The sequence below is a fragment of the Scyliorhinus torazame genome, chromosome 19 (assembly GCF_047496885.1).
Source record: "Scyliorhinus torazame isolate Kashiwa2021f chromosome 19, sScyTor2.1, whole genome shotgun sequence".
Lineage (NCBI taxonomy): Eukaryota > Metazoa > Chordata > Chondrichthyes > Carcharhiniformes > Scyliorhinidae > Scyliorhinus > Scyliorhinus torazame.
Window position 1 is genome coordinate 103,142,176 of NC_092725.1, and position 22,323 is coordinate 103,164,498.

Sequence of the window (22,323 nt, forward strand, 5' to 3'; positions counted from 1 at the left end):
TGACCCTGCTTAGGGTGTCTGCCCATAGACCCGCCTCTAACTCGCCACCTAACTCGTCCTCCCACTTGCCCGTAAGCTCCTCCCACTGGGGTTTCCTCTGCCTCCAACAGCTCCTGGTAGATATCCGACACCTTCCCCTCCCCCACCCAGGAACTGGAAACTACTCTATCCTGTATCCCCAATGGTGGCAGCAGTGGAAAGGCCGGCACCTGCTTTCTCAGGAAGTCTTGCACTTGCAAATATCTAAAACCATTCCCTGGCGGCAGTTTAAATTTATCCTCCATTCCTTCAAGCTGGGAAAGCTCCCATCTATAAACCGATCCCCCATCCTTCTAATTCCTGCCAGCTCTGATACCCGCCATCCAGCCTGCCTGGTGCAAACCTGTGGTTGTTAATCGGGGTCCAGACCGACGCACCCTCCACCTTCTTATACCTCCATTGCCCCCCAGATCCTCCGTGCCGCCACTACTACTGGACATGTGGAGTATCGGGCCGGTGGGAACGGCAGATGTGCCGTTACCAATGCTCCCAGACTGGTGCCTTTACATGACGCCGCCTCAGCCGCTCCCATGCCGACCCCTCCCCATTACCCACTTCCTAATCATGGCTATGTTAGCCGCCCAGTAGTAGTTGCAGGTGTTCGGCAGTGCCAACCCACCCTCCCCCAACTGCGCTCCAACGACATTTTTTTCACCCCGCGGGGTTTTATTCACCCATACAAAGCCCGAGATGATCTTGTTCACCCGCTTGAAAAAGGCCTTCGGGATGAAGATGGGGAGGCACTGAAAATCAACAGAAATCTGGGGAGGACTGTCATTTTCACGGTCTGTACCCTCCCCGCCAGTGACGACGGGAGCCCCCTCCAACGGGTCCGAAATGTACAAAAGCAAATCGTCTGCGTAGAGCAAGACCCGGTGCTCCACCCCCCCCCCCCCCGGTGAACCAGCACCTACCAGTTCCTCGAAGCTCTTCGTACCATGGCCAGTGGCTCTATAGCTAGAGCAAACCGTAACGGGGAGAGGGGTACCCTTGCCTCATCCCTCTATGTAATTTAAAATACCCCGACCTCAGCCGGTTCGTACGCACGCTCCCTACAGGCGCCTGTTAGAGGAACCGCACCAAGCCAATAAAGCCCTCACCAAACCCAAATCTTCCCAGCACCTCCCACAGATACTCCCACTCCACCCGATCAAAAGCCTTCTCCGCATCCATTGCTACCACCACCTCTGCCTCCTTTCTGAGGGCATCATAATAACATTTAAAAGCCTCCGAACATTGGCCTGGAGTTGCCTGCCCTTCACTAATCCCATCTGGTCTTCCCCTATCACCCCCAAAACTCAGTCTTCTATCCTTGTGGTCAATATCCTAGCCAACAACTTGGCCTCTACATTCAAAAGCAAGATCGGCCTATATCACCAACACCGCTCGGGATTCTTCTCCCGTTTAAGAATAAGTGAAATCAAGGGATGAAGTGAGATCTTGACATACAAGGTTCCTAAAGGCAGTAGTTCAAGTAGACCAGCATATGGAATGCTCTTTGACAGAAGTATAGAATGTAAAAGTAAGGATATAATGTTGAAATTGTATAAAACACTGAAGGCCACAACTGGAATATTGTGTGCAATTCTAGTTGCCACTACAGGAAGGATGTGATTGCTCTGGAAGTTGTGATTGCAGAGGAAGTTTACAGGGAGAGATTGGATAGGTTGGGGTTATTTTCCTCAGAACAAAGAATACTGTGGGGTGACTTAATTGCGGTGTATAAAATTGAGGGGAAGAGATGAGGTGGGCAGGATTAAATTGTTCCCCTTGGTGGAGAACTCTAGAACCAGGGACATAGATTCAGGAATAGTGGCAGAAGGTATAGAGGGAACATGAGGAAGTGGCCAAGGGTAGTGGGTGTCAGGAATTGCTGCCTGAGTTGGTGATGGAGGTAGAGACCCTAAACTAAAAGTACCTAGAACTGCACCTCAAGTGCTCCAAGTTACAGGGCTATGGACCTGGCACAGGAAGGTGGTATTAGAAGGGCATCTGGGTGTCCTTGGGCAGGAATGGACAAGATGGCCTGTATGGCTGCCTTCTGTGTTGTAACTATTCTCTTTTGGTATAAATTTAAGTACCCAATTTTTTTTTTCCAATTAAGGGGTAATTCAGCGTGGCCAATCCACCTACCCTGCACATCTTTTTTGGTTGTGGGGGTGAGGCCCACGCAGACAGTGGGAGAATGTGCAAACTCCACACAAGGGGCTGGGATTCGAACCCATGTCCTGTGTTGTCAGGCAGCAGTGCTAACCACTGTGCTGCCCCCTGTGCTGTAAGTTTTCTATGATTCTATGAATTCTGCAGGAGGCTACATTTATATATGTTTAAATCTAATCTTCTAACTTTTCAGTTGATTTATGAAGCAATTTTATTATTTCATGGGATGTGGGCATTTGTTGGCCATTCCCATGGCTTGCCCCCATTCCAGAGGCAGTTGTAAGTCAGTGATATTGTGTGGGTCTGGAGTCGTATGTAGGCCAGACTGGGTAAGGATAATATCCATATGTCCTTTGCTAAAGGACATTAGGACAATGGTTTCATGGTCGCCATTAGAGACTAGCTTTCAATTGCCGATTTATTAATTGCATTTGAATTCCACTAGCTATGTTGGGGTCTGAACCGGTCTCCAGAGCCTGGGCCTTTATCCCCTCAATTTTAGAATATTTATGAAGTGTTTACAATGTTTGGTTCATTTCCTAAATGTGGAGACTAATTTTGCATTTGCAGGAATATTCATTTTTGTTGGAGCAGGATAAAGTGACTGCACATTTAAATTGCATTTATTACTCAGCTGTAAACAGTAGACAAGATCCTTTGCATTAAGCAAGTACTCCTATATATTGGTAACTTATTAACCATGGAAATGTGTGTATTGACAAATGATTGAATATTTTAAATTATGGAAGGTATAGGCAGTTTTGCTCCATATGAAAATGGTTGGGTCAAGGATATGTGCAGAAGTATTTTTCAGTGATATCCTGGGGTTGCGATGATCGCCCTTTAGATGTAAAGTATGCTTCAGCCACGGGTATAGTTTTTCCATTGATTCCAATTATGCTTGGTCACAGTGGCATCAATGAAATGCTGCTTTGTTGAGAGAAGCTACTGTTGCCTGTTTGTGCCCATGGTTTTGATCAAAACCATGATGAGATGTGAAGCAGAGCGCACACGGGTTCTTATTGATTAAGTGTATCTTTATGGCAAGTGACCCTTCTGTGACTTGACTGGGTACTTGCCATGTTACACTTGTCCTGTTTTTGTGGATAAGATATCAGTGGCTAATTTTCCAGGCAAGTGAATGTCAATGTTGTAGTTGTACTGGAATCTCAACTAGTTCTGATGCATCAGTCTTCACTAAAGCTGAGATTTTACAAATTCTTCTGTCATTGCTTCCTTTTGTATGGAGGAAACCAATAATGTTATTCTGTTCTAACACTGGTCCAGCAGATGATCTATTACCACATTATCTATGTTAATTAGCTTGCCTAAGCCAAAGATCTCCCTTTTCCTAAATGCAGAGTACAGCCTTAGTGGACGCAAACATGTCCCTTTTCTTACCTGCAGTGCCTCAGCCAGGAATTCGGGTCTGTCTCGTCAGGTCTGTCTCTTGAGCATAGTTGGAGAAGTCGTGTTGCTCTCAGCTTTGACTTTGTTCTTTGGACAGCCACCAGAATTGAAGTTAAGCAATTGCACCATCCTCTGCTTTACCAGATTCTTACAAATTGAAATGTAACATTTTGGTGTTTTGGATGCACTTTACATGCAGTAAATCTGCAAGCAACATGCCGAGAGGGACAAGTAGGTATAGGACACTTTTTTTTGTGTTTGTTTTCAAATGCAATTCATTCCTGGGGCAGCACGGTAGCATTGTGGTTGGCACAATTGCTTCACAGCTCCAGGTTCCCAGGTTCGATTCCCAGCTTGGGTCACTGACTGTGCGGAGTCTGCACATCCTCCCCGTGTCTGCGTGGGTTTCCTCCGGGTGCTTCGGTTTCCTCCCACAGTCCAAGGATGTGCAGGTTAGGTGGATTGGCCATGCTAAATGGCCCTTGGTGGTGTCCAAAATGGCCCTTGGTGGTGTCCAAAATGGCCCTTGGTGGTGTCCAAAATGGCCCTTGGTGGTGTCCAAAATGGCCCTTGGTGGTGTCCAAAATGGCCCTTGGTGGTGTCCAAAATGGCCCTTGGTGGTGTCCAAAATGGCCCTTGGTGGTGTCCAAAATGGCCCTTGGTGGTGTCCAAAATGGCCCTTGGTGGTGTCCAAAATGGCCCTTGGTGGTGTCCAAAATGGCCCTTGGTGGTGTCCAAAATGGCCCTTGGTGGTGTCCAAAATGGCCCTTGGTGGTGTCCAAAATGGCCCTTGGTGGTGTCCAAAATGGCCCTTGGTGGTGTCCAAAATGGCCCTTGGTGGTGTCCAAAATGGCCCTTGGTGGTGTCCAAAATGGCCCTTGGTGGTGTCCAAAATGGCCCTTGGTGGTGTCCAAAATGGCCCTTGGTGGTGTCCAAAATGGCCCTTGGTGGTGTCCAAAATGGCCCTTGGTGGTGTCCAAAATGGCCCTTGGTGGTGTCCAAAATGGCCCTTGGTGGTGTCCAAAATGGCCCTTGGTGGTGTCCAAAATGGCCCTTGGTGGTGTCCAAAATGGCCCTTGGTGGTGTCCAAAATGGCCCTTGGTGGTGTCCAAAATGGCCCTTGGTGGTGTCCAAAATGGCCCTTGGTGGTGTCCAAAATGGCCCTTGGTGGTGTCCAAAATGGCCCTTGGTGGTGTCCAAAATGGCCCTTGGTGGTGTCCAAAATGGCCCTTGGTGGTGTCCAAAATGGCCCTTGGTGGTGTCCAAAATGGCCCTTGGTGGTGTCCAAAATGGCCCTTGGTGGTGTCCAAAATGGCCCTTGGTGGTGTCCAAAATGGCCCTTGGTGGTGTCCAAAATGGCCCTTGGTGGTGTCCAAAATGGCCCTTGGTGGTGTCCAAAATGGCCCTTGGTGGTGTCCAAAATGGCCCTTGGTGGTGTCCAAAATGGCCCTTGGTGGTGTCCAAAATGGCCCTTGGTGGTGTCCAAAATGGCCCTTGGTGGTGTCCAAAATGGCCCTTGGTGGTGTCCAAAATGGCCCTTGGTGGTGTCCAAAATGGCCCTTGGTGGTGTCCAAAATGGCCCTTGGTGGTGTCCAAAATGGCCCTTGGTGGTGTCCAAAATGGCCCTTGGTGGTGTCCAAAATGGCCCTTGGTGGTGTCCAAAATGGCCCTTGGTGGTGTCCAAAATGGCCCTTGGTGGTGTCCAAAATGGCCCTTGGTGGTGTCCAAAATGGCCCTTGGTGGTGTCCAAAATGGCCCTTGGTGGTGTCCAAAATGGCCCTTGGTGGTGTCCAAAATGGCCCTTGGTGGTGTCCAAAATGGCCCTTGGTGGTGTCCAAAATGGCCCTTGGTGGTGTCCAAAATGGCCCTTGGTGGTGTCCAAAATGGCCCTTGGTGGTGTCCAAAATGGCCCTTGGTGGTGTCCAAAATGGCCCTTGGTGGTGTCCAAAATGGCCCTTGGTGGTGTCCAAAATGGCCCTTGGTGGTGTCCAAAATGGCCCTTGGTGGTGTCCAAAATGGCCCTTGGTGGTGTCCAAAATGGCCCTTGGTGGTGTCCAAAATGGCCCTTGGTGGTGTCCAAAATGGCCCTTGGTGGTGTCCAAAATGGCCCTTGGTGGTGTCCAAAATGGCCCTTGGTGGTGTCCAAAATGGCCCTTGGTGGTGTCCAAAATGGCCCTTGGTGGTGTCCAAAATGGCCCTTGGTGGTGTCCAAAATGGCCCTTGGTGGTGTCCAAAATGGCCCTTGGTGGTGTCCAAAATGGCCCTTGGTGGTGTCCAAAATGGCCCTTGGTGGTGTCCAAAATGGCCCTTGGTGGTGTCCAAAATGGCCCTTCGTGGTGTCCAAAATGGCCCTTCGTGGTGTCCAAAATGGCCCTTCGTGGTGTCCAAAATGGCCCTTGGTGGTGTCCAAAATGGCCCTTCGTGTTGGGTGGGGTTACTGGGTTATGGGGATAGGGTGGAGGTGTGGACCTTGGTAGGGTCCTCTTTCCAAGAGCCGGTGCAGACTCGATGGGCCAAATGACCTCCTTCTGCACTGTAAATTCTCTGATTATCTGACACCAATTTGTAGTTGGGGTAAAGTGCAGATTAACATGTTTGAGATGGCCAGCTATTGTCATTAGATTTTTCAACAGTAGTTTAGACATTGGCTAAGAGTTTTCACGCAAGATTCCAATTTGGAACGGAGTCCTTTGACGAACCAGGCTTCCAGAAATATCAAGAACATTTGCGAATTCTGGGAATGTTGCCGGCCAAATGTAGAATGTGGAAAGTCATCACTTATGCATCTGAAACATGGATTCTGAAACTACGTGCAGCTTGATCAAATTTGCCTAGCCAGTCACTACTGTTGCTGATTTTGCCTTGGTTCAATTGCTCTGTTTTATTACCTTTGCTCTCGAGTCGCCAGGTATCTTTATGATACCGCCACGTGGTTCAAGTCAGAGTAATGATCAATAATCCAATACACCGCTTAGTAAGATTTAAATCAAAGCACATTTATTATACACAGTAATCGCTACTCATGCACAGATTCTACGTCTAAGCTACTTCTACAACTAACAGGCCTATACTTAACTTCGGACTGGCCCACCAGGTCAGGGGAACAAATGGCCTTTCGTTCGGTTTTGAGTCTGCGGGATTCGAAGCTGGTACGGATTGGTAGCTAGGAGCGCCTATCTCGTAGCGAGCGTTGAATTAAGACTTACGATTTTGATGATCGCTGGAGTCACTGCGCCGGTCACGGTCAATGTTGGTTCCTTTTGCTAGGTGACCCGGGCAGGAAGAAGAGAGCGGTAAAGAGAGGTGAAGAAGAGAGCGATTTGAACTTGGGGCTCAATTCTTCTAGTCCCCAGGGGCTTCCCGCCTTTTGGGGCGGACCCTGTACCTGGTCCCAAGTGATTGGACTTTGTCCCAATCGCTTGGTTCGATTTTCTCCAATACTGGAGCGGTTCCCTGACCGATGGGCGGTCTTGAGGTGGTCGTTCACCTCCTTTGTTTTGGCACCTGCTGGCGCCGAGGAGTCTGGCTTTGCTTTGTGTGGCAAAAATGTTACTTATTGTTTCCAGGGATTGCTCATCAGTATGCAGATGGCTGTTACTTTGTTATGCTGATGGTCACTGGTATCGATGTTGTCTGGTTTTTGCAGAGGTAAAGACACCGCAAACCTGCAGCCGCTGGGTTCTGTCTTGTTGGCTGACTTTCCCATCAGCCTTTGCCGTTCGCCATTTTAAATCTGGAGTTGGCCAATTTAAGTGGCTACACTAGAGCAACAAATATATTGTATCCTTAGTGGAATATGCTTAGTCAAAAGTCAAGTGTGAATCAGCATTTTAAAGGTGAGAAGGGTGGAGCTGTTTTTCAGAAGAGCTTGGGGCCTGGGTAGCTGGGGTATAGCCATCACTTGTGCTTCCCCTTGGATATATATATATATATTTTTTAAATATATTTTATTGAAAAATTTTTTCCAAACAATTTTTTCCCTCTTACAAAGCAAACGTAACAGTAAAGAAATTTTTAAACAGTACACAAATAACTAAATCCCATAATCTTTTAACATAAACTAAACTAAACCCTCCCCCCTGGGTTGCTGCTGCTGGTCATCTGTCTTCCCTCTAACGTTCCCCGAGGTAGTCGAGAAATGGCTGCCACCGCCTGGCGAACCCTTGAGCCGATCCTCTCAGGGCAAACTTTATCTGCTCCAGTTTAATGAACCCCGCCATATCGTTTACCCAGGCCTCCAGCCCGGGGGGTTTCGCCTCCTTCCACATAAGTAGGATCCTACGCCGGGCTACTAGGGACGCAAAGGCCACAACGTCAGCCTCTTTCGCCTCCTGCACTCCCGGCTCATCCGCAACTACAAATAGAGCTAGCCCCCAGCCTGGTTTGACCCGGGCCTTCACCACCTTCAAAATCACTCCAGTCACTCCCTTCCAATACCCCTCCAGTGCCGGGCATGCCCAAAACATATGTGCGTGGTTTGCCGGGCTCCCGCCGCACCTCTCCCATTTGTCCTCCACTCCAAAGAACCTGCTCAATCTTGCTCCCGTTATGTGTGCTCTATGTAGCACCTTAAATTGAATCAGGCTAAGCCTGGCGCATGAGGAAGAGGAATTTACCCTGCTTAGAGCATCAGCCCACACACCCTCCTCTATCTCCTCCCCTAGTTCTTATTCCCACTTTCCTTTTACTTCGCCCACCAACTCCTCCCCCTCTTCCCTCATCTCTCGGTATATCTCTGACACCTTGCCCTCTCCGACCCACACCCCTGAAAGCACTCTGTCCTGAGTCCCCTGTGTCGGGAGCAGCGGAAATTCCCTCACCTGTTGTCTAGTAAACGCCCTCACCTGCATATATCTCAGGAAGTTTCCCCAGGGCAACTTATACTTTTCCTCCAATGCTCCCAAGCTTGCAAAAAGTCCCATCTATAAATAAATCTTCCACCCTTCTAATTCCCAACTGGTGCCAGCTCTGAAATCCTCCATCCATTCTTCCTGGGGGGAACCTATGGTTGTTCCTAATTGGGGACCCCACCAAGGCACCCCTCTCTGTCGCCTCCACTGACCCCAGATATTCAATGTTGCCGCCACCACTGGGTTCGTGGTAAACATTTTTGGCGAGAACGGTAGCGACGCCGTCACTAGCGCCTCTAAACTCGTCCCTTTACAGGACTTTCTCTCCAGTCTTTTCCACGCCGCTCCCTCGCCCTCCATCATCCATTTACGTATCATTGCCACATTGGCGGCCCAATAGTAATCGTCCAAGTTCGGTAGTGCCAATCCTCCTCTGTCCCTGCTACGCTGAAGGAACCCCCTCCTTACTCTCGGAACTTTCCCTGCCCACACGAAGCTCGTGATGCTCCTGTCTATTTTATTGAAAAAGGTCTTAGTGATTAGTATAGGGAGACATTGAAATACAAATAAGAACCTCGGGAGGACCATCATCATAATTGCCTGTACCCTGCCCGCCAGCGACAGAGGCTGCATGTCCCACCTCTTGAAGTCCTCCTCCATTTGTTCTACCAGCCGTGTCAGATTAAGTCTGTGCAAGGTTCCCCAGCTCCTAGCGATCTGAATCCCCAGGTATCGGAAGTTTCTTTCCACTTTCCTTAGAGGCAGGCCTTCTATCTCTCTACTCTGGTCCCCTGGATGTATCACAAATAATTCACTCTTCCCCATGTTTAGCCTATACCCCGAGAAATCCCCGAACTCCCTCAACATTCGCATAACCTCTATCATCCCCCCCGCTGGGTCCGACACGTATAACAATAGGTCATCTGCGTATAGCGAGACTCGGTGTTCTTCTCCCCCTCTAATCACCCCTCTCCATTTCCTGGAGTCTCTCAACGCCATGGCCAGAGGTTCAATTGCCAACGCGAACAACAATGGAGACAGCGGGCATCCCTGTCTTGTTCCCCTATATAGTCGGAAATACTCCGATCTTTGTCGACCCATAACTACACTTGCCGTTGGAGCCCCATAAAGAAGTTTGACCCAGCTAATAAACCCGTTCCCGAACCCAAACCTCCTTAACACTTCCCATAAATACTCCCACTCCACCCTATCAAATGCCTTCTCTGCATCCATTGCCTCCACTGGGGGCATCATTATCACCCCTAATAGTCGTCGCACGTTAACAGTCAGTTGTCTCCCTTTTACGAACCCTGTCTGGTCTTCGTGCACCACCCCCGGGACACAGTCCTCTATCCTCGATGCCAGTACCTTTGCCAGCAATTTGGCGTCCACGTTCAATAATGAAATAGGTCTATAGGACCCGCACTGCAATGGATCTTTATCCCTCTTCAAAATTAGCGATATCGTCGCCTCCGACATTGTCGGGGGTAAAGTCCCTCCTTCCCTAGCCTCATTGAACGTCCTCACCATCAACAGGGCCAACAAGTCCACATATTTTCTGTAAAATTCCACCGGGAACCCGTCTGGTCCCGGAGCCTTCCCTGCTTGCATGCTTCCCAGTCCCTTAATAACCTCGTCCACCCCAATCGGTGCCCCCAGGCCTACCACCTCCTGCTCCTCCACTTTCGGGAACCTCAATTGATCCAGGAACTGCCGCATCCCCCCCCCCTCTCCCTCTGGGGGTTGAGACCTATATAGTCCCTCATAAGAAGGTCTTGAACACCTCATTTATCTTTCCTGCTCTTCGCACCGTGTCTCCCTTTTCGTCTCTAATTCCTCCTATCTCCCTCGCTGCTGTCCTCTTTCGCAATTGATGAGCCAGCAGGCGACTAGCCTTTTCCCCATATTCATACCTCCTCCCTTGTGCCTTCCTCCACAGCACCTCCGCCTTTCTGGTGGTCAGAAGGTCAAACTCTGTCTGGAGTCGTCTCCTCTCCCTGTACAGTCCCTCCTCCGGGGTCTCTGCAAATTCCCTATCCACCCTTAAAATCTCCCCCAGTAATCTTTCCCTTTCCTTGGCCTCTGTTTTCCTTTTGTGGGCCCCAATGGAGATCAGCTCTCCTCTGACCACCGCTTTTAGTGCTTCCCATACCACTCCTCCCACAGGGACCTCGCCGTGGTCATTGACCTCCAGGTATCTCTCAATACACCCCCGCACTCTTGCACACACTCCCTCATCCGCCATCAATCCCACATATAATCGCCAGAGTGCTCTCTGCTCCCTTTCCTCTCCTAATTCCAGGTCTCTTTCTAGCGTGATTGCTCCCCCCATATTACTTCCGTAAGTCAGCTGACTTCAACTGACCCCGGCTGCTCCTGCTCACTCCTCGACCCCCCCCCCCCCCCCCGTGTGGGGAACTCCCATTCGCCTTGCGCCTATCTTCCCGCCATATTCTTTCTGGTGTGGGAACATCCCTTTACCTGACCCGCCTCTTGTGACGCAGCTCCCTTTCCCCTCCCCCTCCCCTTCCTCATTCTCCATCTATGTCCCGTCTTACCCTCCTCACCGGCGCCCACATTTCCCAATGTCTCCCCCATCCCAATTTACTTCTCAATTAACTTCAACCATAACATTAACAATAACATTTCTTGCAGCATCAGTCCCTCAGTTCCGATCCAATTTCTCCTCTTTGATAAAGGTCCATGCTTCCTCCGCCGTCTCGAAATAATGGTGTCTCTCCTGATACGTGACCCATAGTCTTGCCGGCTGCAGCATCCCGAACTTCACCTTTTTATGCAACACCTCCTTGGCTCGGTTAAAGCTTGCCCTCCTTCTCGCCACCTCCGCACTCCAATCCTGGTACACCCGTACCACTGCATTCTCCCATCTGCTACTCCGCACCTTTTTAGCCCATCTCAGGACCTCTTCTCTATCCTTAAGGCGGTGAAATCGCACGATTATCGCCCTGGGTGGTTCTCCCGCTTTTGGTCTTCTCGCCGGAATCCGATGTGCCCACTCCACCTCTAAGGGGCCCGTAGGGGCCTCAGCACCCATCAGTGAGCTCAGCATCGTACTTGCATAAGCTCCACAGTCCACTCCTTCCACCCCCTCAGGGAGACCCAGTATCCGAAGGTTCTTCCTTCGCGCTCCGTTTTCTAGAGCCTCGATCCTTTCAGTGCACTTTTTATGAAGTGCCTCGTGCGTCTGTCTTAACCGCCAGGCCCAGGATCTCGTTCTCATTATCCGTCACCTCACCTTCTGCTCCACCACGCGGAGCTCTGTCTCCTGGGTCTTTTGTGTCTCCTTGAGCCCCTCAATTGCCTGTAGCATCGGGGTCAGCACCTCCCTCTTCAGCAGCTCCACGCACCTTCTCAAAAATTCATCTTGCTCGGGCCCACATGTCGCCTGCGCTTTCTCCGCCGCCATCTTGTGCTTCTCCCTTTCTGTCTCTGGTCGACAATTCCTCACGCTGCAGCCGCCGCCGCCGGTTTTTTCCTCCTTCGTTAGGGGGGGACTCCCTTCTCACTCACCCCACACCGGGTTGCGTCGCCCAAAAATTTCCCGTTGGGGCTCTTAAAAGAGCCCAAAGGTCCGTCTGAGCTGGAGCCGCCGAAACGTGCGGCTAGCAAGGCATCACCGCAACCGGCTCCCCTTGGATATATTGATCAGATGTTACCTTGGAGGCAATTCACGAGTGATGAGACTGCCCCCTAGCATCAGGAGTAAAGTACCAGGAAATATTGGTAGCTGGTCATTTTGATCATGGAATGGGACCTTCAGATTTGTACAAAATAGCATGGAGAAGTTAAATCTGAAATGACTTCAGATTAAATTTGCAAAGGAATGTACAAGTTTAAACAGTGAAATATTAGGATTAGTTCCAGTTTTTCCCCCATGAATCATACTAATGTACCTCCTTTGGAGTGTGCAGGCACTTGGAATCATGCTGGTGATGGGTATTTCTGGATGGATGTGCTAAAATAGGCCAAAGGATTTGCCTTCACCATTCAAGCCAAAGCAAAATGCTAATCTGAATTCAAACATTGACCACAGGGATCAATGAAATTCTGCACTTATGCCCTGCATACAGCATTGCTCTCATCAATCCTGGTTTTATCAGTTCACCAAAAATTTGAATACCCACTACAATTGGGCGCCTCAAATTGAGCTTCTGGCAAGTTGACTGTTCTAATGGTTGAGGTAAAATAGTTATATCTCATCATCAAGTAGCCCCAAGTTTACTGAGTCATATCGATATTAGTTTCCCTGACTGGATGTAACCTGGGGCTACCTTGTCTGTACAATTTAAAACTTTGCATATTTGAGTCTCCCTTTTAAAGATGCATTTTAAGTTTACATTTTTTAGGCAGGGCATTTGCATGCTATAATATCTCGTGGGCATGATGCTTTTTCTGGATATTCTTTCTGCAAAAGGGCACAACTGTCCACTGATTTTATAAAAAAAATTCTCTGGATTGCTGTCACCACCTTCTCACAATCCGAATGTTGCAGTTTGGAAATGGGCTATCCATGAAGCCTTACAGCAGTGTTTTTCTCCACAGCCAGCCAGCCAGTTTGATTTTGCAATCTTGATCTCTTCCAATCAAGGGAAGGCTTATATTTCTCCACCAGCTGGTTTTGTGCTGTGCTTGCTGGCTCATGTTTTGGAATGCAGGGTTTGAAAGCTTACAGTCGCTTTAGAGCACTGAAACTGCAAATGTCTGAACATGTAATTTATTCTCTGAACTGGGCCTTGTAGCTGAATCAATTTGATTCATTTTCTTTCAAGTGAAAGTTAAGCACATACTTATTCATCATGGGCAGCAAAATGGGACCGTCTATATCCTGAATTTCAAAGACTAAGATTAATTAATTGGAACAATCATTTCACCCATACTGCTGTAATTTGTATTTCTTTTTAAAACCCAAATTCAACACAGGAAAATGTTGGGTTTATTCACAAGGGAGTGGAGGAAGCAGTACTAAGCTATATTAAAGCAACTACTTTCAGGCACCGTTCTAAATGCACAATTATGCTGAAAATTTAGTCCATAAATGAGAGTGCCATAGATTACAAAAATCAAAGGAAAAACATTTTGCCAAGTAACAATGGTTACCAGTGGGTGATGGACAAGATATACTTTTACTGTAATGAACAAACTAAATGCAATAGTGACTTAATATTGTTTTGGTAGGCAACGTGTTCTATAAACTATAGAGAAGATTCCCACATTTAAAATGACTGAAAATCGCCTCTGTCCCAGAGCCAGTCCAAAGTGATTCTTGGTTACTGAGGGGTTGATTCCTTTTCCTTCCCCAGCTGGATATCTTCTAATCTCCACAGGCCTTCACAGAGAGCCAAGTTCAAGATTATTCCCTGTAGCCAAACTCGAATCCTCCAGACTTATACTCTCATGAACATGATCTGTTCACTCCTAGCATGCACGTCCACCAAATTCTACATGGTGAAGCATAGTGACTTGCTGCCTTTATTTGCTCTGATTCTTGCAGACTGAGGGGTTCAGTGATATTTAGAAAAGCCATCAACCCAATCCTACAGTGGCTTGCTATAGCCTCTTCCCATTAAAGCCCATCTTCATGGCAATGTGACTCAAATGGACCTTGTATCCAAGTAGAAATGTTAATTAGCTATCTTCTAGACCCCAAACTTAACTTGGAATTGAATAGACCGTTTTAAAGTGTAACTGTTTTGAAAACTGGGCACCTTTGGAGACCAACAGCACAACTGCTCAGGTCATTGTTTGCATGTGAATATGTTGCACCTTCTTCCTGGTAAAACAACCCCCCCCCCCCCCCCAGCCTTAAATAAGCTACCCAGGCTTGTCAACAGAATTCAAAATATTCTACCCTTAACTCAAGACATGATCCCAAAACACAAATCAAACCACTTGCCCAGACAATGTCATCAGACAAGCAAACATCCTAGTGACAGCTGCTGAACCCAGGGATAAGTCTACCCTGTTCACATTTTTTATAGCTGGGAAATTCCCTGCACCTGTTACATGAACTAATTGCATCTACAACTGTTGTGTAATTTTCAGCTTTAATCATCCTGAACCACTGGTGCAGCAAATCCCCATTATGCTTGGAATTAATCTTTCACTACCTATTTATAATGCACTTATATTTTTGTAGTATGACCAAAGCTAGAAACTAAACTAGGTCTGTCCAGTGCTTTGTCAAGTATGAGCGTTTCTGTGGACCTGTTCTTTGCTATTCTGGTGATGATCCTAGCATTACCATGAGATGAATTACTTCATGCTGGAAATTTAAGTGTGCCTACTATTTACTAAAGTCTCCTGCTAATTCTGTTCAATTAATTTGTATATTTGATTTTTGAGCATGTTGCAATAGTTAATTTCCAATGACTGTTAAAATTCAAATCCATCTCGACTATCTATAAATTTGGTATGTATACAATATTGGCAATTTGTGTAGATTTTAAAAATCACAGGTTTATAATCCTTATACAAGGTAGCCTTTGGGTTTTAATGTAGAGGATTATTGAAGGCATAAGAGAATTGCATTGTTTTTTGGATGGGCACCCGATGCAAAACCATTGCTTTGAGATTTTGGGCTGCAGTTCCTGAGTGAAGTGAAGGAATAACTTGCATTTATATAGTGCTTTCACAACCTCAGGATCTCCAAAGCACTTTCCAGCCAGTTGAGTACTTTTCAATGCATTGCTGTTGGTGATAAAACAGAATGGTCAATTTGTCCATGGGTAGATACTGCAAACATGAGTGTGATTTTTAAAAATATATAATTTAGAGTACCCAGTTCATTTTTTCCAATTTGGGGGGCAATTTAGCATGGCCAATCCACCTAACTTGCACATTTTTGGGTTGCAAATCCACGCAAACGCGGGGAGAATGTGCAAACTCCACACGGACAGTGACCCAGAGCCGGGATCGAATCTGGGACCTCAGCGCCGAGAGGCAGCAGGGTTAACCCACTGCGCCACCGTGCCGCCCCTTCACTACAGATTTAAGATGAGCTGAAGGAAAACGTTATTGTCACAAGGGACCATGAATGCAAAACAGTGAAGGTGAAGTTTGGGGAAATGTTGGTTGAGAATTACTGGAAGGCTTTGACATTGAGTAGATGAGGCAGAGACCACTATATTGCAAGGGAGAAGTAACTAAATCTTTTAGATAAGAGGCCTGGAGAGCAGTGCAATAAGAGAAGTTTTGGACTGTTCAAGCAACCCATCTGGCTCAGGCACAAATGACTGAAAATTATGATTTTATTCAACATTACTCTAGAAATATCTGGTCCCTTGCCATCCAAGTACAACCATACAAGTTATGGCCTACATTCATGAAGGACTATGAAAAGGTATTTGAGAGTTTGATTGTGGATTGAACCTATATGCATAATTGGAAAGTTTACTAGTCTGGGTAGGCAATTATTCGGAAGACAACTTGAACGGGTTAGCAGAGCAACTTTCTGGCTTCAAAAAAAATACAAAAATCTGAGATTAACCTAGTTACAACAATTTATGTGGCCATTAAACAATTGGCAAGTCCAAGTCGTGATTTTTCATCAGCATATAGCCCAAGAATCTTTTTATTTATTTATAAATTGAAGGGCTTAATAGATAATTATGCAGGAGAATGAGGAACTAGATAAGTGGACAAGGAAAAGTGGTTTCAAATTTACAGTTACCCAGAGCCAGGTTCGAACGTGAGACTTTGGCACCGTGAGGCAGCAATGCTAACCACCGTGCTGCCCCTGTGAGTGTGATTATGACCAGATAAACTGTTTTATTGATCTTTGGTTGTGATTGAACATTAGCCAGGACACCAGGGAGATCTCTTCAGAATTGTATTGTTGGATCTTTGATCGGAGAACAGACCTGCTAAAGAGCAGTCACAACATTGTAGCATTCACTCAGTAATGCACAGGAGTGTACTCGGAGTGGGATTTGAACTGTACTCGGAAGTACAGTACCCTGGAATACATCTATTCTGTGCTTTGTTATAGAAATTATATAAAAGCAATGAACTTGGTAGAGTAAATTCACAAGGATGTTGCCAAAGTTGAAGGCTCACGATTATGGGGGGATGCAAAGCTGGATCTCCTTTCCTTAGAACTGAGGTGAAGGGATGAACTGATGAGCTCAAGCCAACTGCTTTGACGTCAGTGAGTTTTCTTGCATTTGTGTGCCCATCCAAGGAAATAGAATATTCCATATTCCTGACTTGTGCATTTTGGGTGGCGAAAGAGGTTTTCGAGATGAGCTACTTACTGCTGAATACATACTGTAATAGCCATTAATGATAGACTGATCTAGTGGTCAGTGGTGACCGTGGTACATGAGGTAGTTGTTATCATGCATTTATTACCTGTCATCTGTGATGCATATGTTTCTTGCAAATAAATATTTCAAGGAAGTAGTGCTAGCCGGTTTTCACTTCAAAAGAGGCAGCTCGGACTCTGGGCAGAATCCTTGATTAGGATTGAGTCCAAGCCTGTTGTCCTGAAGAATTACAAATGGAACTGAACACTCACTGATCAGTGGTAGGGTACATATTTAAAATTTAGGGAATATTAAAGTAAAACGATTGGGTGGAATTGGAATCTTTTCAAATCTTTGCTAAAGTGAAGTCCTTCAGTACCTTTAATAAGAAATTATCTGCTCAGAAAAGGAAAAATAAGCAGTGAGGAAGGAGTAAAGTGAGATTCAATGGTTCTTGTCACTAGTGTAGATTCATTGGCAATAGGAAAGTATGCAGTAACATTCTACGATCCAGTGATGATTAGCATTGTCATTAATCACATAGCTACCACTAAATATTCCTAATGTACTTTGGAGTAGGCAGTTAAATGATTTATTCCGTATAAACATTATTATCCAACCTCAAAACTGGGCAGCACAGCTGCCTCACTGCGCCGAGGGGCCAGGTTCGATTCCGGCCCTGGGTCACTGCCTGTGAGGAGTTTGCACATTCTCCCTGCGTCTGCATGGGTCCCAACCCCACAACCCAAGAGATGTGCAGGGTAGGTGGATTGGCCGTACTAAATTGCCCATTAATTGGAAAAAAAAATATTGGGTACTCTAAATATATTAAAAAATTAAAACCACTTCAAAACTGCATAAGAGGACATCTACGTGGGTATCGAACTGTATTTGGTTGCAAATTTTTAACTTCCCATTTCTATGCTGTGAAGACTTGTGCATTCAGTAGACCGGGAAAGAGTTTGAGTAGTTCCTTTCACATGCTACATGAGATGCTTCATAGCCAACTAATTGAAGTGGTGTCTAAAGTCACAAACCTCAATAACCTGCTTAAATAGTGTTTTAGTTTTTGTGGGATGGAAGGTTGGCCAGGTCAACTTCCCTTCTCTAAATAGTGCAATGGGATCTTGTCTGCATCAACAGATGGGTGGGATGTTAGTTTAATATCAAATGAGGATAAGTGGCTATTTGATGGAGGTATCATAAAATTTAGTTTAGATAAATTGTTTGCAGATGACCAGATTGGCAAAAGGACCAGAGGCAACAATTTTGTTTCTTACAAAGCAAGGGGTTGGAATTTGGAATGCACTGCTCATGAATTCCGGTTCAACAGTAGCAAACTAAGTTGGAAAATTATTTCTTGAACTCTTATAATATTAGACTAGCAATTTGATGAGTACTTGAAAGAGAGAAATTGCAGGGATATGGGAAGAGAATGAGGGAGAGTGTTAAATAGGTGCTCTTTGAAAGGATCGGCAGTGTCCATGAACTGAATGACCACCTCCTGTACTATTGATTCTTTTAACCAATGCAGTATTGAGCACTACACTCAGTTTGGACCACCCATCACTGTATGAGCTACCATATTTAAGGAACGGCAGCACATTTCACGAGTAACAGGTGAACAAGCTGGAGTTGTACTCCAGTGAAACTGTATGATCTAACACGGAGAAATTGTTTGCTTCTGTCTGCAGGTTCCAGATGCCATTAAGAAATGCCAGCAAGCTGGTATCACTGTGCGTATGGTCACTGGTGACAACATTAACACGGCCCGTGCCATAGCTACGAAATGTGGCATCTTGCTGGCTGGTGATGACTTTCTGTGTTTGGAGGGTAAACAATTCAACAAACGCATTCGCAATTCCAAAGGCGAGGTATATTAACATTTTAAACTGGAAAGTTGCAGAATGGATTCTCTCTTGGTACTGGATACTGTGAAATGGGAATATATTTAATCTTTTCAGATTGAGCAAGAACGTATAGACAAGATCTGGCCGAGGCTCCGTGTCCTTGCAAGATCTTCACCCACTGATAAGCACACATTAGTCAAAGGTAAAATGGTGATAAAAGTTTTAATTGTTTTCCTACAGATTAATTACCAACAGATAAACATTCACTGGTTTTTGAAAAGGGAAGCATTGCAATGAGATTTCTCCGATAACTACTTGCTTTTATATGGTTCTGATGTTTAGAAAATGTCCCATGGCATTTGACAATTGGACAAAATCATTGAGCCAGAGGAGGTGGAATGGGTCAATGAAAACTTGGTTAGCGTAGAGTGCCTTTGAGGGAGCAGGAAATGGAAAGAAGGGAATTTCAGAATTAGAGCCCACATGGCTGCCAGTGATCGTAGGTCCTCCTATGGGATGAAGGTGGCATGTAAACAGAGCAGAGTCAGTATGGACCATCAATGGGCTGTCCTGTTTTGGAACTTATTATGGACAGTGACTGATTTCCAGGAGCTGTTCAAAGGGCAGATCATCAATGGGCACACTGCTGGAGGTTGTGCAGTGAAAAAGAGCTGAGGAAGCTAAGCAAGTGGGCAGAATGGTGGCAGTGGTTAGCACTGCTGCCCACAGCACCAGGGACCCAGGTTCAATTCTGGCCTTGCTGACTGTGGAGTTTGCCCATGTCTCTGGGTTTCCTCCGGGTACTCCGGTTTCCTCCCACAGTCCAAAGATGTTCAGGTTAGGTGGATTGGTCATGATAAAATTGCCCCTTATGTGTCCAGGGATGTACAGGTTAGGGTAAGGGGATTGGGGGGAGGGGGGGGGGGGGGGGGGGGGTGCAAGTGGACATGTGTAGAGTGCTCTTTCGAACACTCAGTACAGACTCGATGGCCACATGGCCTCCTGCACAGGGATTCCATTAAGTCGGCCATGAGCAGGCAGTTAATGGGGAGAGTGGTGGCCTTGGGTGTTTGTAATGCAAATCTAGTTGATTGGGCAATGGCTATAGAGAGCTAAGCAGCACAAGTTTTGAGGAGAGTCCAATGCCTGGGTGAGTTTGTTAACCACTGAAAACTTTAAACCAAAGGATATTTGGCAGCAACAGAGAAAAACCCAGAGAATGATGGGCATTGGTGGGAACAAATCAAAGCAAGCCTGGTTTAGAGTGAAACATCTCCAGCAGTGGAGAAAATTGCAGCTCCTAATAAATGAGCAGTCCTGCCAAAAATAGGTTTTTCCTACCTAGTTAATGGATGAGTTATATTTTTTGTGGGGTAAAAGAACTTCAGGTCCTCTGCTATGCAAGTAAACTTTACACATTTAGAAATCTTAACTGTACAAAGCCAGAGGGAGACTGGTTTGAAGCTAAAAATCTAATTATGGACAAGTCTGCCACCTAGTGTTAAATTACATAGGTAGAGTAGTAACACAACTAAAAGGACAGATGAACTGTCAAAAAGTACAGCTTTGAAATTTTCAGTCATGGTCTTTACGGCTGATTTGTTACACCTACTTTTGTTGAGCACTGTTTTTCCATTTCTGCTTTGATTTATTTTTGCATTTTGGTTTCTTATTTCAAAAGCAGCGGTGCTGGGACTAATTGGAAGCCACTTTCAAAGAACTGACGGGATGAGTCAAATGGCTACCTTATTTGCTGAACCCTCATTCTCTTTGCAGCCTTTCATATCCTAAATTCTAAGAACTATTGAACGTGAGGAAAATTCTTCCTTATTTATAGGGAGAATGTAATAGGGATTATTACCACTGGCAGATTGCTAGGTAGACATGTAGAAGGAGCTGGATCAAGAAGGCATAGGCTTTAGGTTAATTAATGTATAAGGCAGTAGCCATTTGTATTAGTGACCCTCCATCCCAGATTGGACTTATTTATAACAGCAACTTCGATTTGTAAATATTACACACATTGGGATTAGTTTATTGGTTTCAATTTATTAAAACTGCAACTCATTGAAACCTTCAGGTCAAAGTTGAAGGTATTCATTAGCCAGCTGCACTGTGTAGCGCTCAAATTTGGGCATTATTGTCCTTCTATGTTAGTTCGCGGCATTCTTAAATGTCCATTTGTATTTTTAAAATGTTTTTAATTGTTGATTTTCAAATTCAAAGATTTCTAATACTGGCACCTTGAAAAACAACATGGGAGTTGGGAGTTTGTTGGCTGGTGTGGGTTGGTTGTTACATGAAGGAAGAACATGAAGTAAAACTGATATATTTGTCTGGAATATTAGTGCTTAAGATTGCTAATCTACTTAAGCATTTTCACGTGTTGTATTTTCATTTCAAGGTATTATTGATAGCACAGTATTAGAACGAAAACAGGTTGTAGCAGTCACTGGTGATGGCACGAACGATGGTCCAGCACTAAAAAAAGCTGATGTTGGATTTGCTATGGTATGTACTAAAGTTGTGTTCATTTGTATTTGCAGTATTTTTATTTGTATTCCTATCTGAGCTGTTCACTATAAATAAAAAAAATTATGGAATTCTATATGCAATTGAGTGCTAGTAATCCCAATATGTCAACGGTTAATTTCTGTTTTGCCTTCCTTTCTAGGGTATTGCTGGAACAGATGTGGCAAAAGAAGCCTCCGATATTATCCTAACCGACGATAACTTCACGAGCATTGTTAAAGCAGTTATGTGGGGCAGAAATGTGTATGACAGTATCTCAAAATTTCTCCAGTTCCAGCTTACTGTCAATGTTGTGGCTGTGATTGTGGCATTCACTGGCGCTTGTATCACACAGGTAAATGGAATTTTCGTCACTTTGAAAATAACTTTTAATCAGTAGTTGACTAGACACAAACACCTATTTTTAAAAAAAAGATATATAAATTTACACTCTTCTAGACATCTTTTAACAAAAATAGATTCTGAACTCCAGCAACATCCATAAGTTAATTCATGTATTTTGAAGCACTGGTTAGGCTAGCAAGTAAGCAGTAGCAAAAAGGTAAAGGTGCTGTTGCAAAGTAAATGAATCATGTACCATGTGCTGTTTAGACAAGCGCTGAGTATTCTTTGGTTGGGTCAGCTCATGTCCATGAATGGCCTGATCTATATTTTTTACTGCTTGGTTGAAATAGAAACTCATCTTGGAACTATGGTTATAACTCTTATCACTTCACAAAAAGGAATGGCTTGTATGCAAAATGTTATTTTGTTTTTGACATTTAATGTATAACTCTTGGACTTCCAGAAAATGTAAGTAAATGTACCTTCCTGAGATGGATACTCAAAGTAGATTTAAACCATTCTTTAAAGGAATAACTTTACTTTAACTTTGCTTTCATAATAAAAAACGTAAATTTGAAACCACTTTTCCTTGTCCACTTATCTAGTTCCTCATTCTCCTGCATAATTATCTATTAAGCCCTTCAATTTATAAATAAATAAAGATTCTTGGGCTATATGCTGATGAAAAATCACGACTTGGACTTGTCAATTGTTTAATGGCCACACAAATTGTTGTAACTAGGTTAATCTCAGATTTTTGTATTTTTTTGAAGCCAGAAAGTTGCTCTGCTAACCCGTTCAAATTGTCTTCCGAATAATTGCCTACCCAGACTAGTAAACTTTCCAATTATGCATATAGGTTCAATCCACAATCAAACTCTCAAATACCTTTTC

At 45.3% G+C, this 22,323-nt stretch overlaps 1 protein-coding gene across 9 annotated transcripts in view; it reads left to right on the forward strand.

The window, feature by feature from the left end:
• The window catches only part of atp2b1a (ATPase plasma membrane Ca2+ transporting 1a), a 139,927-nt gene that overhangs the window by 98,503 nt on the left and 19,101 nt on the right, over positions 1 to 22,323 (forward strand). For all 9 annotated transcript variants that reach the window (XM_072484961.1, XM_072484952.1, XM_072484959.1 and 6 more), the window contains exons 13-16: positions 18,418 to 18,597; positions 18,688 to 18,775; positions 20,978 to 21,084; positions 21,248 to 21,439. In XM_072484961.1, coding sequence (XP_072341062.1) covers positions 18,418 to 18,597; positions 18,688 to 18,775; positions 20,978 to 21,084; positions 21,248 to 21,439 — 567 coding nt within the window. The remainder of the gene's footprint in view (positions 1 to 18,417; positions 18,598 to 18,687; positions 18,776 to 20,977; positions 21,085 to 21,247; positions 21,440 to 22,323) is intronic.